Source organism: Kogia breviceps, chromosome 2 (assembly GCF_026419965.1).
Source record: "Kogia breviceps isolate mKogBre1 chromosome 2, mKogBre1 haplotype 1, whole genome shotgun sequence".
Classification (NCBI taxonomy): Eukaryota; Metazoa; Chordata; class Mammalia; order Artiodactyla; family Physeteridae; genus Kogia; species Kogia breviceps.
This window is the reverse complement of record NC_081311.1, coordinates 7,500,832-7,518,603: the sequence shown is the minus strand read 5'-3', so window position 1 is coordinate 7,518,603 and position 17,772 is coordinate 7,500,832. Positions and strand designations below refer to the sequence as shown.

At 63.4% G+C, this 17,772-nt stretch overlaps 1 protein-coding gene across 4 annotated transcripts in view; it reads left to right on the top strand.

Annotated features, from left to right (window-relative positions):
* The window catches only part of LHPP (phospholysine phosphohistidine inorganic pyrophosphate phosphatase), a 137,006-nt gene that overhangs the window by 119,090 nt on the left and 144 nt on the right, over positions 1–17,772 (top strand). For 3 of the 4 annotated variants that reach the window (XM_067024394.1, XM_067024395.1, XM_067024396.1), the window contains one exon: positions 14,520–17,486. In XM_067024394.1, coding sequence (XP_066880495.1) covers positions 14,520–14,616 — 97 coding nt within the window. In that variant the 3' untranslated portion in view covers positions 14,617–17,486. Of the gene's footprint in view, positions 1–14,519; positions 17,535–17,772 lie in introns of those variants that run through there. The other variant, XM_059053979.2, reaches the window with a different exon arrangement.

Below are 17,772 nucleotides of genomic sequence, written 5' to 3'. Positions count from 1 at the left end.
TTTCTGCAGGGGCCCCGGTGCGGGGGGGCGCTGAGTGAAGGAGGGGGGCGCATAGCAGGCGGTCAGGGAGGGAGTGACTGCCACCCCACCCTGCAGGTGCCCTCTGAGACCTGTGATGTGCAGGATTGGAACTGAACAGTAAAAGCCCTCTGTGGGGCTCATTAAACACAGGCTCTAAAACTTCACTTGGCTCCTGGGACCTTTGCTGCCGCCTGCGCTGCCCCGGCCCACCCGGCCCACCCCCGTCCCCATCCCTACCCCACATACCATCTGTCCTGGGTCAGCGTCTGCCTAGGTCTCCTGTTGGCCCCTGAGGTGGGAATGTCTACCCCCAGACAGGAGGAAGTAGCAGGAGAGCCAGGAAGGTCAGCTGAAGCCCCCGGGTTTTATGAGTGGAGAATCTGAAGTCCAAAGAGGAGAGGGGATGTCTCTGAACTTGGCGTGTCCGGGCAGGAGCTTGGGAGCAAGTGGGAGCTAGTTTAGGAAAACCTTGGCTGAACAAACCAGCGACCCACTGAGCCAGACCTTAGGGAGTCAGGGGAGTGGGTCAAGCCGGTCTTGGAGCCACGCAATAGCTACGTTGGAGTGAGAGGGCCTGAGGTCTGCTCGTAAGGGAAGGACACCTGCTGAGCTTCTGAGACCCCCCTGCCGGGTCCTCGCCATGCATGAGCTGTGCGTACCCTCACGTGGGCAGGGGCAGGACCCTCCTGGTCTGTGCCGCTGGGAAGGTTGTCCCTCATGAACAGTCATCTGCTTCTCTGTAACCTACAGAGTCTCCCTCTTTGCTTTGGCTGCCGGGGAGCTCAAAGCTACGTTTTTGTTGTTGTTGTTGTTGTTCAAACTCCTGGGCCTCTGGCACTGCCCTGAACGTCACTGTGTGCCTTTCTAGGCTACCTGGGCCATTAAAAAAACCCAACTCTATTTCATCCCTGTCGTTCTATGTTGCAGGAGCCTGGTCTTTTTCGTTGGTGTGTGTTGTTTCATTGTATGACTGGATCACAATTATTGTTCATTCTGCTACTGATGGACACTTGGGTTGTTTCTTGTTCAGGGTCACTATGAACAGAGCTGGTGGAACGTTCCTGTCCACGTGTCTCGGTGGACATGGCCTCACTTCTCTCAGGCACACACCAGGGTGGAATCCCTGGGCCACGCGTACTCATGTGTTTAGCATTAGGAGATACTGTATCTGCCAGACGTTTTCTGGAACGCTGCACCCTCTCACACGCCCCCCGCCGCACTGAGAGTTCCCGTTGCTCATGTCCTGCCAGCCCTCGGTGCTGCACCTCTGGCCGTTCGGGTGGCTGTGCGGGGTGTACTGCTCTGAATTTGCATATCCCCAGTGGCTCTTGATACTGAGCACCTTTGAGCTCCCTGGGGCCACGGGACCTCCTGGTTGGCGAAGTGCCTCTTTTGACCCTTTTTAAGTGGCATGTGCGTAGCAAAGTAGGTAAAGGCTGGTAGACCAGAAGTCCCACGTGAGCTCCCGGGAAGCCATGGAGCTGATGAAACTGCACTTTGGAGCTCAGGCTGCACATTCCACGGGATGAGAGCTCCACACGCTGGTCCCTAAACACACCGGGAGGCGCTGCCTGGCCCATCGCCTTAGGAGACGTCCCTTCCGAGCTGACAGAGGTTCTGGGTGCGAGCCCTGCTCTGCCACGAGCTCTGGGCAAGTTCCTCACCCATCCTGAGCCTTGGTTTCTTCACCTATCGGGGTGGGGGGGTATGGGTGCCACCTCCCAGGACAGCTTGGGCGGTGCCAGCTTGGTGCCCCACGTACAGGACCCCACATCGTCTACAAGCTCCCCCGGCCTGGACACCCAGGTCTGCGCCTGGTGGAGTTGACACCAGGCCTCCAATGAGTGGGACGGTCCGACCCCCCCATCCCCAGGACTGAGAGGGGCACCACCTCTCCGTGCCCTCCCCCTCTCCTGGGCCACCTCGTGAGAAACAGAGCTTGGGCGTGCAGGCCCAGGGCTGGCTGCGCTGACTCACCACGGGGTCTTCCTGACCTGGTCTAGCCTCCAAAGGAGGGGGATGTGTGGCATTTGTGGAGGAGGCGGGGGAGAGTGCCCTGCCCTGTGCCCCCGTGGGCCCGGGTTTATTTATTTTTTAATTACTTTATTTATTTTGGGCTGTGTTGGGTCTTCGTTTCTGTGTGAGGGCTTTCTCCAGTTGCTGCAAGCGGGGGCCGCTCTTCATCGCGGTGCGCGGGCCTCTCACTATCGCGGCCTCTCTTGTTGCGTAGCACAGGCTCCAGACGCGCAGGCTCAGTAGTTGTGGCTCACGGGCCTGGTTGCTCCGCGGCATGTGGGATCCTCCCAGACCAGGGCTCGAACCCGCGTCCCCTGCATTAGCAGGCAGATTCTCAACCACTGCCCCTGTGGGCCCGGGTCGGGGTGCAGGTGGACCTCTCGGGCGGGGGGATTTGGCCGTTGTAGAGCACATCGAAAGGGTCTGGGCCAGCTTGTTTTAATCTAAACACACACCAGGTGTTCAACATATTTTTATCAAACTATTCTGAACAGCTGTCAGGGGCTCCTCTGCTGTGAGGCCAGATGCCCAGCCCCCAGCAAACCCGTCCCTTTGCCTAAGTGAGCTTTTTAGGTGGACCCCTGCCTGCCGCCTGCTAGCCCAGCCCTCTGGCTCCTGGTGGGGTTTGGACAGTGCTTCCGGCAGGTTGGGAAGGCAGACAGGCCTGCCAGCCCTGCTCTGTGACCCCGGGCAGGCCACTTACCCTCTCTGAACCTCTGTTTTGTCAGCTGTAAGATGGGGGCAGTAGCACCTATCTCCTGGGCTGCTGCACAAACCAAAGCAGCTGTAGCATGTATGTTCCCTCACCAGGTCCCCCAGGGAGGGGGCGCTCAGTGACTGTCACTATCATGAATAATATCACGAATAGAGCATCCCACCAGCTTGGAGAAGCGGGCCGCAAGGGCAGGCTTGGGGGCACAGCTGGGTCAGCGTCCCCGAGAGGCTGCCCCTTCCCTCTCAGAGGAGTCCAGGGTCCCTGGGCCCAGCCATGCGGCATCTCTGCAGGTCTCGCGTCGCCCTCTGTCCGGCTCGCCCCTCCCCCGCCAAGCAGGAGCACAGCACTTGTCCCGGGCGGCCTGGCTGTCCCTTGGGGAAGGCCTCCCCGAGATTCGTGGTCCTCAGGACCGTCTCTGCAGATGGTACGTGCTCTCCGGACACCGAGCCCAAGGTGGGCTTCCCGTGCACAGATGAGGCCTTGCCCCTCCCCTTGGCCAGAGCGGCCCACGAGGGCTCTTCGTCCAGCCCTGTCCAGCGCCTGCCGCCCATCCCCCCACCCAGACCGCGCATCCGCCGGGGGCCCCCGCCAGGCATCATCTCCCTGCGTCTCCACCACGGCCCTGGGAGGGGGTCTTTTCAGCCCCACTTACAGACAAGAGAGTCAAGTCTCCAAGTGTTAGCTCAAGGTCACACAGCAGTCAGGGCCAGCCCAGTCCAGACCCTGGTCAGGCATCCTCTGCCAGGCCCAGCAGGCAGCCCACCGCCCTCTGCAGCGCTCCTTCCCGAGCCCCCGGCGTGGGCGTGGCTGTAATCAGGGACCTCTGGGGTCAGGCCTGACATGCCTTCTGGGAACGAGAAAAGGGGAAGAAGAGAGAAACCGCCCTCGCTATTCAACAGCCTGTGGGAGCCACGGGGTGGGGGGGGTGTGATGGCTGACCACTCAGGCCTGACCTGGGGTGCCCCGGGGGTTCCCTGCCTCCCTGGGAGCTACATCTGCTCCATGGACAGAGCCATCCACTGGGAGGTCCCAACTGGATTCCCAGCGTCCCTGAGGCCATGGGGCTGTTCATTCATTCATTCAGGGGGTAGGATGGGTCCTGGAGACCGTGGTGGGGCCGGTTCCTTCTGCGTCGGGCCGTGCGGAGGGGAGCGGGCGTGAGAGGATGTTCCAGGCAGTGGCACGGGAGGCTCAGGAGCATGACAGGACGGACGTAGAGCCAGGGGGTCGTGGGGAGGGGCGCAGTAAGGGGGCCGGCAGGCTCTGGAGCCCACTCGTGGGCCGTGTCAGGGAGACTGGATTTAGTCTTGGTGGCGGTGGGGAGCCTCAGGGTGACGGGCACCCGCTCAGACCCGCTCAGACCCCCCTGCGGCCGGCTTTGTGCAGCCCCCCGCTTCCACGTGCTTCTGCTTCCAACCCCGCACCTGCAGCTCTGCTTAGGGCGCTGCCCTCGGACGCTGGAGCCTGCTTCGCGTGAAGACGCAGAGCCCCGCAGGCCTGGGGTGTGGGGAGCAGGCTGGCCTCTTAGGCTTCAGTTACACTGGCCACGAACAGGGCCGGCCCAGGCTGGCTGTTGACGTTTTCATGCTTCTGAGAGTCTGGGTCTGGGGGAGAGGGCGTTTTTCATTCTGCTAAATGGTTCTCCAGAAGGTTCTCTGTGGCCTGGCACTGCTACCCAGACCGAGAGCTCTGGTGCTTGGGGGCTGGGCAGCGGGGCCCCCCCGGGGGAGGTGAGGATCCAGACTGTGTGTGCCCCGCAGGCTGCGGCCTGGGCTCTAGGCAGGAACGGGATGGTGAGGCCAGGCGGGGGCTCCCAGGCCCCGAGCCCCAGACACCCGCCTTTCTGCCCGTTGCCCTTTGGCTATGGGGACGGACTGGCCCCCCGCCGAGATTTCCAGGACAGCCCGGGCTCACAGGGACAGATGCCTGGCGATGGCACACAGCTCCCAGGTGATCAGAAGGAAGGAGGCCACTGGCTCGTCTGCGCAGGCGGTCGGCTGACCGTCCCTGTCCCTGCCGGCTCCCAGCGTAAGGCCCCCCCAGGGATGCCCCTGACCCCCAGGGAGCTCACAGTCTCGGGGGAGCGTCACACAGGTAACCAGACACCTACAGGGGAGAGACGGATGCTCCGATGGGGTCGCCACAGGTGCCACGGAGCACAGAACGGGCACCTAACCGAGATGAGGGCTGGGGAGAGGCTTCCTAGAGGAGGTGACTCGTTTCTTGGGAAACGAGTCCCAGAGAGCCGGTGGTCGGTACAGGGCAGCAAAGCCAGAGGCCCGCAGGGGCAGGCAGGAAATGTAGGGGACTGACGGCCTGCTCTAAGGGTAGGGAGGCAATGGAGAGTGCTGGGAGTGTGGGAAACTAGAAGCCACCCGCCGCACTCAAGGCAGTGGCTGCCACACTGCAGCAGCTCGGTTTTGCCTGCGGAGTCCCGGCCCATTGTTACTGGATCTTTCAGATTTTCAAAAGAAGTGAAATGTCCAGCTCCTGTTCTTGAAAAACACTATGTGGGCCCCCAACCAGACGCGTCCAGGGGCCGCCGGTTTGTGACTCTGGCCTCACTGTGCATAGGACTTGGGCAAAGGCCGAGGCAGGGGCTCCAGCCAGGGCTGGGGGTTCAAGGGACCTTGTTTGTCAGTGTGGGGGAGTTTCTCGAGTCCGCCGACATGCTGGTGGGCGGCCGCGTGGCACCGCCCTTGCATCTCTGCGTGTCCCACCTTTGTTCTCCGCACCTCAGGTGCCTGCAGCCGATGCGCAGTGAGCGCCGTGCAGGAAGCAGCTGGTGCATCGGGTCAGTTCTGGTTAACGAGGTCCCACCAGGCTGAAACACGCCGTAAACAGGCCCGTTTCCTCCCTGTGGGCAGAGGGGCCCCAGGGCGGGTGCCAGGGTCCGCGGTGAAATCCCTCCCCGCTGGGCTCAGGCCCCCACTGCCCTCTGCCCGGCCGCTCCTGGCCGGAGCAGGCCTGGCGCTGGGTGCTGGCGACCCCGAGGCCCAGGTAAGGAGTTCTGGCTTCGCCGCCCTTCTGCCCGGGCATGCCCAGCCACGGAGGGCTGTGCAGCTCCAGTGCGGACGGTTTCCTCGTTCATTTCCTTCACAAACACCGTGCTATCCTCCGGGCGTTAGTCAAAGCTGGCAAACGCTTCCAAGGGCCGCCTCTGGCCGGGAGCTGACCCAAGGGTGAGGTGCACCCCTGCCCGCAGGGCTCTCGGCCTGGCCGGAGGTTGACCAGCGCACATCAGTGATTCCCAGGTGCAGAGTATGTTCTCGTGCCAAGGGAAGAATCCCTAAAATGAGCCCGGATTTAAATCCAGACACAGAGGAGTGAAGTCCCAGCGCTGCCATTTACTGCCTGTGGGACTTTGGGCAGGTCCTCCCCCCCCCACCCCCCCGTCTTGGGTCTGTGTCATCGCCTCTAGGACAGGCCGGACACGGTGCGCATCATGGGGCGTTGTGCAGGGCACATGGGAAATGCGCCTCGAAGCCCCCCCTCAGCAGCCGCGGGGGCCGGTGCCCAGTCGTCCCCCTTGTCCTTCGGGCGCAGCGTCTGTGGCTCACCCATCCCCCAAGCCAGGTGAGCTTTGCCCGCATCCCAGAGCCTGCCGGCTGGCTGGGTAGGACCTCTAGTCGGTGACAGGTTCCTTCCCCTGCCTCGGGTTACACACCGGGCCTCAGAGCCTCTGGGACCGGCCCAGCAAGTGCCTCCTCCTGGTGGGAGAGACTCCTGGTGCTTCCCAGCTGGAGGACGGGTCAGCCAGGGTGGGGTTCTGGGCCCTGGGGCGCCACCTGCCTGAAGGAAAGGGGCACCCCAGGACCGCCCAGGCTGCAAGGTGGAAGGCACAGACGTGGGCCTCCCCTCTCTCTGGGTAGTACCCCTGGCCCACCCCAGGCCCCAGGTGCACTTGCAAGGAGAGTGTGTCTCCCAGGTGGGGGCACGGGAACCCTCCCCCATCTTTAGATCCTCCTCCCATCAGAGGCTGGAGGGAGGGGGAGGGGGAGGCAGCCAACCTGCGATGCCCTGTCCCCTCCCCGGCTGATGTCCGCTGGCGGCTGGAGGCTCCACTGTTAGTTCCGTGAGGGGCCTGGCTCACCAGGGCGCACCTCTTTCTCATTTGCACAAAGACTCCCAGGGGGAGGGGGTGCTCTGGGGGAAGCTTCCCTCTCCCCCTTCCCCACCCCTGCGCGTTACAGATGAGCAGACAGCCAGACAGACGGGAGAGGCCCAGGCGCCCGCCCGGAAAGGGAGCTCTGGGGCGGGGCCACCTCCCCTGGCAGAGCTCTGACCTCAAGGGGGATCCCAGGCGACAGAAGTGTGTCCCCATTCCCTTTCCAGGCCAGGGAGCCGTGGTCCTCAGAGGGGCCTGAGGCAAGGACTGTCCTAGGCCTGGGTGTTTATCTCAGTACTTTTCCCCTTCTGGGATTTTAAAGCATCCCCCCAAGAAGTGCCCGTCTGTGTGAGCCGGTTGGGCGGGGGGAAGGCAGGTCTCTCCCATCAGGGGCAGGAGGGGCCCCGGGCCGCAGGGTCCCCAGGTGGGGCCCGGGGGCTCCAGGCTGGCCTGTCCCAGGTGTTGGGCCGAGTCTGGGCCCAGGCACGTGGTCTGAGGGTGGGGCTGGCGGGTGGGGCTGGGGGACACAGGCTGGAGGCCTGAGCAGGTTTCTGAGTGAGGACAGGGATCTGAGGCTGGAGCTGATGACCGGCCCGGGCAGGACGGCACAGGGCCTGGGTCCTCGTCTCCGGCGTGGCCTCCCTGCAGGCAGGGATGGGTCCGAGTCCCCTTGTGAAGCCGGGCTCGGCGGACCTCGGCAGGATGGGGCGTGGGCTCCGCGGGGAGCAGCTCCTGCGTAGGTTTCTGCGTCAGCGGCAGCAACAGCGGTGCCCGGAGGTGCCCGGGGTGTCTGCCCAGGCCTGGGCCTGCCCCGCCCGCCCTGCTCTGCCTCTGAGGTCTGTGGCAGTGAGCGCCCCGCGGGCCACCCCACTGCGAGGCGGCACCTGCCAGCAGGCAGCCCAGGCCAGGGATCGCGGGGACAGCAAGCTGCCGTCTTGATGGCGAGCGTCCTGGGCCAGCAGGCGGGCGGCAGGAAGCCCCGTGCCACAGGTCTCACGTTTGGGCCACGGCTGGCGGCAGGAATCCCATAATCAGCCTTCAGAAAAGCGTGGATGAGGGCGGGAGGCGGCAGATCGGCGGCAGATCGCAGGCGTTTGCCGGAGGCCATGCCCTGGCCTGTGCTGCCTTAGGAACAAACACTGGGGCCCTGGCTCTGGAACTCCTGGGGCTCAGATGGAAAGCCGCCCTCGGCCCAGCCTCGTCACCTCCGGCCCCATGTGAATCCAAGCCCTCTGCCCTTTTTCTCCAACTTCGTCAGCACAGCCCGGAGTTGGCGTCAGTCTCGGTGGCGTCACCCTCCCAGAGCCACGGCCCGGTTCCCTGAATCCACGTGGCCAGCCCACCCCAGTGCCCGGCCCTCAGCCACCAGGGGTGTGGCCGGCCCTTGGATAGCAGTCAGGACAAGGACACACGCCCCTCCCTGTGCGGGCAGTGCCGTGGCCTCCGGTCTCAGGAGCCTCTGCCCGGCCCTGCCCTGGAACAGACCAGGTGGGGAGCTGGTGGTGGGCGGCGCTGTCTCCTCGAGAACTTCACGGGGAGAGGCTGCACCTGTGTCCCCTCGGCAGAGCCAGGTGGGCACGGAGACGGTCCTTCCTGGGCGTCCAGCTGCCATTTTCCTTGATCGTCCCTGTGAGGTCGTCCAGGGCGACACAGATTGGCCTTGTTCTCCGCTTCTGTCACTCCCTCCTTCCCCCGGCTCAAGGGGCTTGAGGGGGCGGAATAACTAATGACAGGCGGCGCCCTGCTGGGTGGGGGCCTTTGTTCATTTACTGGTCAGCAGACACTTCCTGGGTGCCTGTGTGGGCCAGGCCTGTGTGGGCAGCCACTGGTGCAGGAAGCCTGGCCCCCCTCCCTCTAGGCAGCCCAGCCAGAATGGTACGAGGGTTTGGCGGAGGTGGGCAAGTTCTGGGTGCTCAGAAAAGAGAGCAGCTCGCCACGGAGCATAGAGTTGGAGATGGGAACAAGTGGCTGAGGCTTTGAAGGATGAATAGGAGTTTGCAGGTGGAGCAGGACCTAGTGGTCATGCCATTCCAGGACATAGTGTGGACAGAGGTGTGGGAGAACGTGGAATGTCTGAAGAGCAGTGGGCCCTGGACACTGGGTGACTGGGAGGACACCCAGTTGGGACGGACTTGTCTGCTCTGCTGAGGAGCTGGGCTGTGACATGGGTGATAGGGAGCCTCAGCAGAGTTTACACAGGGAGAGGGGGGAGCTGTTGACAAGAGGGGGAGGATCTGCTGCCCCTCAGCCATACAAGCACCCAGGGAACCTGCCTCTGCCTCCAACTTTGGGGAGGGACCTGAGGGCCATGCTCAAATGGATGGTGGGGGCAGGGATCCAGCCTCATGCCCCCTTTTCCAGAAGCTTCCCTGACCCCCGCACATCCCCCTGTAAGTTCCCTGAGACCCCGCACCTTTTTCTTCCCTTCCCAGCTCCGGTCACGACTGTGAGTGTGGGACTGGACAGTGAGCCCTGGGAGGGCCGAGGGCCGAGGGCAGGAGGCCGACCCTGGCGTCGGCTTGAGGGCCGGCACGTGCAGGCGAGGTGCCAGGGGCTTCATTCTCAGAGTGACCCTGAGAGCCAGGCCATATGCCCACCTTACAGATGGGGAAAGCTCAGGGAAGTGAAGAGACAGCTGGTTGGGGACGGAGCAGGGAGCCCACCCTGTGTGGGCCTGGGGCAGGGGAGGCGCAACCGTGACCCCCATGGGGGCCCCGGCCGAGCCTCAGCTGAGCCTGTGGGTGCAGGGAGAGGGGGCTTCTCCTAAGTCCCAGTGGGGCGGAGGGGTGATCAGGGCATAGCCCACTCTCTGCCCGGGAGACTCTGGTGTCTGCTCCCCACCTCTACGTGCTCTCTTTCTACTCCTTTCTGCTTCTCTTTCTCGCTTCCTTCCCTCCATCCCTCTCTCTGCTCCTCTCCGTGTGTCTCTCTGCCCCCTGCTCTCTCCCACCTTCTTTCCTCTGCTGCTCTGTTTTCTCCCCCTCTCTCTTCCCTCCCTCCCTCCATCTCTCTTCCTGAGTGTGCGTGTCTCTCTGTGTCCTCTGTCTGCCTGTCTGTCTCTTCCCCGCTCCAGCCTCAGCCCTCCCGGCCCGGCTGTGCCCGCCTCTCCCCTTCCTTCCCCACGTGTGCGGCCCTGTCCGGGCAGGGCCTGCTCAAAGCCAGGGGCGTCTCTTGGCCCCTTTGTCCATTACCCTCTGTTTCTGTTCCCACTGCCAAAGGGCATGTCTTTGCTGGGTTTCTCCGTTCAGCTTCTGTAGTGTGACATCTCTGAGGCCCCGTGGGTTGCAGGTCACTGGCCAGCATGCAGTGGAGGCCTCTCCTGCCCAGTTAGGCCGTGCATAGCTGCCTCAGGGGCTTCGAGGGGGGCGGGCCCAGGATGCGTCCCCTCCATGTACCCCGGCTCCCTGAGAGCCACAGCCCACAGCAGCATCACGTAATTAAGACATAAAAGTCCACGATTTCCTCTGTGTTGGCAAACAGCGGCCGGCTGCTAATGCAATCCTTTCTTTTAATGGATTCTTGAATTTAAATGATATGTAATTAAACGTAATTAGCCACGTACCCATTCGGCTTGGTACCGTATGCTCAGTGGGGCCGCCTTGAATCTCATTATGAAGCATCTTCTTTTATGGGCTGATTTCTTCTTCCCTCTCGGGGTGGAGTTCGTTTGACTGGACGGTAAACCCGTCCCAAGGGCCAGTGAAGGTCCGAGGGGGGCAGTCCTGGGCCAGCCGCCCAGGGGATGGCGGGGATGACGAATCGGGGTGGGGGGGGTTGCTGGGAGAAGTTCCGGTTCTTTGAGCAGCCACTGGCCTCACTGTCGAGGAGAGAAAAGCCAGGAATCAGATGGGAACTGGTGGGAGGGGGCACAGAGAGGGGACAGGGGTGTCAGCGCCTGGGCAGGTGCAGCCTGAAGACGTCCCCCTCCCCTGACAACCCCCCCCTGAGTGGTGGCTGGGGCACCGCACCGTCGGGGAGCCGGGCCTCGGGGCTGCCCTCCAGCCCCAGGGGCAGCGGAGGGAGACCCGCAAGGACGCATCCCGGGCCGTGCAGGGCTGCAGCCTCACACACACAGGCCAGCACGAGGCAAGACCAGGGGCCGGGGGCCAGGACGCTGGTACCGCCGTTGGGACGTCCCCTAGGGTCCCGGCCTCCCTGCCCCTCCTGCCGGCAATGCCTGTGGTTACACACGCCCACCCCACCCACCAAGCTCACCGTCTCCCCTGCGCCTCGGATGCTGATGCGTATCCGCGTGTCCCGCCAGCAGCCCGTGTGCCCAGGGCAGGGCCCAAGGCTGGTTCCCGGCCAGTCTTCCTGCCCGGCACACGGTGCCCTTCCGACGGCTGGCTGCGTCCTCGCTGGCGGTGATCGCCGTGCTGAACGCCCGCACGAGGCCCGCGGGGCCCCTCCCGCCTCGCGTGTCTCCCGCGCTTCTCCCGGGATTACCTTCATCTAGAGGCAGGGACGCCGCGGCACGGGGGTATGCGCGCTCACCCAAGGGCGCCAGGTGGGTGAGGGGTGGAGCCTGTTGCGCTCAGGGCACAGATGAGCAAACTGAGGCAGAGAGATGGTTTGCCGGGGGGGGGGGTACTGTTCATTCAGCTGTTCCGTCTCCATTTCTCAGAGGGCGCCTCCTGCCCACCTGCCAGCCCAGCTCGCTGGGCCCTGGGCCAGGCCGGCCCCTCTCAGGTGGAGCCGCCCAGAGGAGTATCCCCTCCCCCACCTGCTTCGGAAGGACCCGAGGGAGGGGGCACCCCTCAGCCTGTACAGGGGAGGGGTTGTCCGCACACCAGGAAGCCCTGGGCTCTCAAGGGGGAAGACCCTCCCGCAGGAAGGGCTGTCCACAGAGCACATGGGCGGCCGGGAGGCCGGGAGCGCCCACCGCTGGGAGGACCGAAAGGAAGGGGCCCACGGAGGGTGGACGGCCGGGACCAGGCCTCCCCAGGCCTTTGCTGCAGAGGCCCAAGAGGCAGCTGGTGGAGGCTCACAGGCCACCTGTGGTCTCGGTTGCACATTTTCTTCTTTTTACAAAGTTTTAAAAGTATGAAAACCGTCCTTAGCTCAAGGGTTGTACGAAAACAGGCCGCCGGAGGAATCTGACCCATAGGCCATAGAGAATAGCCGCAGTGATGGGAGATAGACACCTGACATGTGTGAGATTATATGCGACCTTTTAAGTTAAATTTTCGAGGTGTAACATATACCTCAAGTGTATGTTATATATGCATGTTTATGTGCATATAAAGTGCACTGAAAATGAAGAATGTGATGCATTTTCTGCCATGTGCCACCCCTGTAATCACCACCCAGGTCAAGATCTAGAACACTGCTAGCACCCCCATCGCATTCCCCCAGGAAGGAACCACCCTCTGGCCTCTGCACGGGAGGCTGGTTGTACCCGTTCCCGAACCGGATACAAACGGGTCGTCTGTTCTGGGTTCTTCGCGCCTGGTTTTTCTGCCCGTCCTGACATCTGCGTGTTGGGGGGGTGGATAGACACTGCAGCATGGCATGTGATTCACCGCGGGTGCTGTTGTCCTGCGCTGTTCTGACGTGTGCACGTACCACCCTCTGTCCCTCTGTTCTCCCGCTGATGGATATTTGTGCAGTTTCTGCCTTTTTGCTATCGCGACTGAAGCTGCTCGGAACATTCTAGTACATGTCTTTGGTGAACATGTCATTGCGCTTTTGCTGTGTGGCATACCTAGGGGTGGAATTGTGTCACAAGTAGGTACCCACATGGTGTTCCAGAGTGTGTGCCACAGACAACCTTTCGCCATTGACAGGCGGGTATTTCAGCACTGATGCAGGGTAACGTGGATCTTAAACTCCCATGTTCACCAGATTGCCTGGATCTGGCCAGAACACAATAATGATCCCTTAAAACACCTCCACTGCCGCGAGAGAGCTGCTGACCCTGTGGGTGGTGGGGGGGGTCCCTGTGCCCTCGTCCCCTTGTCTTGTCCCCAAGGCTCATGTTTGGGGCCTCACCTCTGGGGGAGTCATGTAGCCTCCGCGGCGCCTGTGTGTGTGTCGATCCATGAGCCGCAGGGCGGCCGCACTTGAGAAGACCAGAGGAGCGATGCCTGCCGGCCCTGGCATCTGTAAGCGGCCTCTGCGTGGAGTGGGCGCTGCCCACCGTGACCTTCCTGGAGGGGTGGGGGCGTCCAGCGACCCAGAGTGCCGCTGGGAACCAGAGGAACCGGGTCAGGTGCCGGCTCTGCCCCCCCCGCGGCACGGCCTCGAGCAAGTCTCTGAACCTCGCTGAGCCCCCATTTCCTCACCTGTCAGAGCGGGGCACCTCCCTCCTCCCCGAGGATGGAAGGAGCAAATGATGTGAGACGCGGGAGGGCCGTGCCTGGGGACTACAGCAGGAAGGGAGACCGCGCAGAGTCAAAGGTGGGCCCTCCCCAGCCATAAGGGGTATCTGCACTTCCCTCCCCCTCCCCCCCTGCTCAGGTCCCAGGCCTCAACAGCCCCTGGGGAGGGGGCCTCTAGGCTCCCGGGCTGAAAGCTCTTTAAAAGAAAAGGTGCCGTTGCCCAGGACAGCATTTTAGGGTCACGTGCTTCATAGATGCCAAACCCTTCAAAGGGGCAACTTGACTTTAATGATGGTGTCAGAGCCAACTTGCACCACTTCCTTCCAGGCCAGGACGGGAGCTTCCGAGGTGAGGGCCCGGTGCCAGGAGGGCGCCTTGCGCTTTCCCAGGGCGCTTGGGTCAGGCCTTGGGGTAATCGGAGGGGCCCCTGCCCCCGCCGAGCTCCAGCCCACGAGCAGTGGGGCGGCCCTTCCTGTTGCCAGGACCCCCACGCTCCGGTTCACGGCCCTCCAGGCTGCCCCCGGCCCCCTTCCTCCCGCAACTGTCAAGACTCTGGGGGACGTTCCCTGGAGCCCACCCCGAGCCTCTCCTGCCTCCTGTGGCCGGGGCCCCAGCCCCGTTACAGTTCTCCTCCGCGTGTCCACCTGGAGCCCCGCTCTGCTTCAGGACTCAGCCCGCACGGCCCCCCGCCATGGAGCACCCACGCGGCATCCCCTGGGTGCTGCGCGGACCCCGTAGGCACCCACGCGCGTCGTGTGGTCTCGCTCCTCTTGTCCTCAGCATCCAGCGGGGCCTCAGGGAATACAGCAGGGGACGGATGGAGGCTGTGGGCGCTTCTAGCCCCCCAAATCTCGGCCAGAGAGCAGCTCTGCCAGGAGCCTTCCTCTGCTGGGGGGGGAGCAGCCTCTGAGGGCGCTGAGCACATGGTACATGAGCCCCCTGGGGTGTGGACAGGAAACTCAGAGAAGGACTGAACTGAGGGCCCTACCCTCGGGCGTGCGAGCCTTGTGCTGGCAGCACGGACGGAGCAGGGGCCAGTGGCCACCGCCACGGGGCTCCGAGCAGGCTTCCAACGGGGGAAGGGCACAGTGGGGGAGTCCAGGCGGACGGATGGTCAGGAGGGAGGAGTGTGTGCTGCTGAGTTGCGGCGGCCGGGCCTGGGGCACGGGGAGGACGCGGACAGCCGTCGACCAAGACCAGCCTGCCTGGTGGGGCGCAGAAGGGCCTGCAAGTCTTCCGAGGGCAAGGCCGGGGCTGTGCTAGATGCTGGGAGGCAGTGGCTTCAGAGGGGTCACCTTGGGGTTACTGATGCACTGACCTGGGGCCCTGCTCTCTGCAGGCCCAGTGACGAGCACTGCCTGCAAGTAAAGGCTGATGGGTACGTGGACAACCTCGCGGAGGCCGTGGACCTGCTGCTGCAGCACGCGCACAAGTGACAGGCCTTCTGGGAGGGCCCCTGGCCTCCTGCCGCCCACCCCTGTGCCCAGACTGTCTGAGGCGCTGCCCTCTGCCCCCTGCCCTGGACGGGCAAGCGAGAGGGTGCCGGCCAGGCAGTTCTGGGCTGCCCTGCCCCTGAGCCACCAGCCCCCCTCTCTCCCCCTCTGCCAGCCCCCGTTCCCTCCTCCTCTCCGGTCACATCGCCCAGGCTCCTGGGCGACGTCTCATCCCCACCTGCCGGCCCCTCCCCTGCCTGTGCTTCCCTAGTGAAGTCAAGAGGTGGGGGCACATCTGTTGAATCCCCAAAGCCATTCTCCAGTCGGCCAGTCCTTTCAACGCGCTACCGAATCGGACTCAGGCATTTGCCCACTGCCTCTTTTCAAACAACACTTGAGTTTTAGGGAGGCGCCTGGAGAAAGCCGGGACGCCCCAGCATAGCCCTTGCAGCCAGAGCCGAGCCGGCCTCCCCGGGACGGCCCAGCGGCCCCTGCCCGCCCCTGGTGTCAGAGGGACTGCTCAGCGCTCCCCACGAACCCCCACAAACAATGCAGCCCGCCTCTCCTATCCCAAGTCACCTCTGGAGCCCAAATGGAGAGGCTCCCAGGGGCACTTTAAAGACTGCCGTCTTTCAGAGCGAGAATTGTGAGCTCTGGAATCCAGGTGGCAGGTGGAGGGTAACTTCTGGGGCCTTAACTCGATAGACTTGAATGTGTCACACCCAGGAAACTGACGGTTAAATCAACTCTAACCTGACCTGCGGCGACTCCGGCTCTGACCGCGTGGGGCGGGCGGCGGGGATGAGGCACCGTCCCTGATCCTGCCCTGGACTTGAGCCCCTGCACATCAGGAGGCCAGGGCCCCGAGACACCTCGCCTGCCTCAAACCCTTTGTTTACCGGAGGAAGAAACTGAGGCCCCACAGGGACCAGGTGGACAGGGCAAGCGTGGGCCTTCCCTCACGCAGCAGGCCGAGGTGGCGGGCGGTGAGCCGCGGGCTTCCCAGATTCGCTCACAGCCCAAGTTTCGGGTTTCAGCATCAATCAGCAGAACCGGTAACTTGTATGCTCTGTTTCTCCCCACATCCATCCAGAACCCACCGACAAATCTTGGGAGGCTCCTCATGAAAGAGGTCGTGAGTCTTCCGTAACAGGATTTCCATTAAATGAAGGCAGATGATGGTAGAACGCTTGGTCCTGAACCTGAGTCCCCAGCACGGGAGCCCAGGGCCGGTGGGGCTCTGTGCGGCCCCCTGGCCTTGCCCGCCAGGCCGGCCGCCATTAAACCAGGATTAGGAAGAAATGGTAGTCGTGGCTGAGTCTTTTCATCAAGACGAGAGGCCACCGGCCAGGCTCGGGTCATTGGCTCGCAAGGGAGGAGGGCGTTCGGCCCGTCAGCTGGCAGATATGCAGATGGCCTGCTCCCGGATGGGGTCCCCTAATTCCAGCTTGTTAGGTGACCAGTGCATGCGGGCAGCAGGCACCCGGGCTCAGAAGGCGACTGGGCGGGGACGGGCCTGCAGCCTTCTGTTGGGTTTGTTCCCTCTTCTCTTTCTTTCCTTTTTCGCGGGCTGTCCTCAGCAGGGGCTTGCAGGCAGGGCAGTATGGTTCTGGAGGAAGGAGGCTGGGGGTCCCGCTCTCCATGGACAAGCAGAGCCTCCCCTCGCGAGCTGCTGCCCGGGAGTGAGGACGGAGAGGGACTCAGAGGGTCAGCAGGCACAGACCCCTGCTTTGGGCGGAGAACACGCTGCCCCCCCCCCACCCCGAGCTGTGGGTTCTGTGACGGGGACACTGTCATCTCCCCATTTTACAGATAAGGAAACTGAGGTGCAGAGAAACTGACTTGCGTACCGGCTGACGGCTGGCAAGGGCAGAGCCGAGGCTCAGATCAAGGTCTGAGGCTCAGATCAAGGGTCCCGTATGCCCTTTCTAGTCCCTTCCACGATCCCTCCACAGGGGATGACCTGCGGTGGCGCCGGTGGCTGTGACTTTCCAGGCGAGGAGCACCCGGGCATCCTCCCAGTGGAGATGAAATGTGCCTCGGGATTGAGGTCCAGCCCTACTCTGGGGGCCCCATGTACCCCCGAGCCTCAGCTATCTCATCCTTCCCTGAGCCCTGCCAGGGACCAGGCCCGGCCAGGCCAGGATGCCCCGTCGCCCCCACTGGGGATGCTGACCCCTGTCCTGCTGCCGCGCTGGGGGCCGCCCAGAAGTGAGGGTGGCCTACCTCACCCCTGGGTCCTTCCAGCTGTCGGGCCCTGGCCTGGTGCCCACCCTCCTTCCCCACCCCCAAGCAGGACAGTTCTCAGGCCAGAGATAGACGGAGCCACAGGCCACGGGTAGGGCTGGAGTTCAGGGCTGGCGGTGGTCTGAGGAGCTGTCTGTGGTCAGGAGACGTGCACCAGACCTGCCACAGGGCCAGCAGACACTCCAGGCTCTGGGGGCACCCGGCAGAGCTGCTGGAAGGGGTAGGGACGGGTGGGGCGAAGAAGAGGGCAGGACGGGGGCACAAGGGCCTCACCTACCCCCAGATCTCCCAACTGAAGCATCCACACGGTACCAGCCCTGCATGAAAACCCGATTCAAACTGGGTTAATCCAGCAAGAGTTTATCATCTACGAGGCTTCCAAGTCCAGGCCTGGCTGGATCCGGGTCCCAAGAAAGTCCCAGGCTGACCGTGGGGCAGGGCAACGGCGGCTCCAGCCAGACTCGCACGGGAGAGGACAGGGGCGTGGCACCAGGAGGACATCCACACCATCTTCTCGCTGCCCTGCGGGAGCTGGAGCCAGACTGAGGGGTCCGAGTCACCGCCGGCAGGCGTGTGCCCGCCACGGGGCCCAGACAGCTGCGGCGCTTCTCTCCTCCTCAGATCAGGTAACGAGGTCCGTGCAAAGGCCTGGCCTACCCGCTGGGCCAGCTGCCCCTCTCGGGGAGGCGGGCGGACAGCGGCGGGAGGAAGGGACGCAGGGGCGGGGACGCCGGGCGGGGCACGCGGGGCTGCCTGCTGCGGTGCTCACGGGGCCACCTCCCGCCCAGCGGGAGCTTCCACCAGGGCCCGCTTTCCCGCCCAGAACTGTCCCGCTTTAGATGATAAACAAACTGGACACTTTGTATCATCTCATTTTTTCTGAAGTTTTGATTTTTTTAAAAAATAAGATTA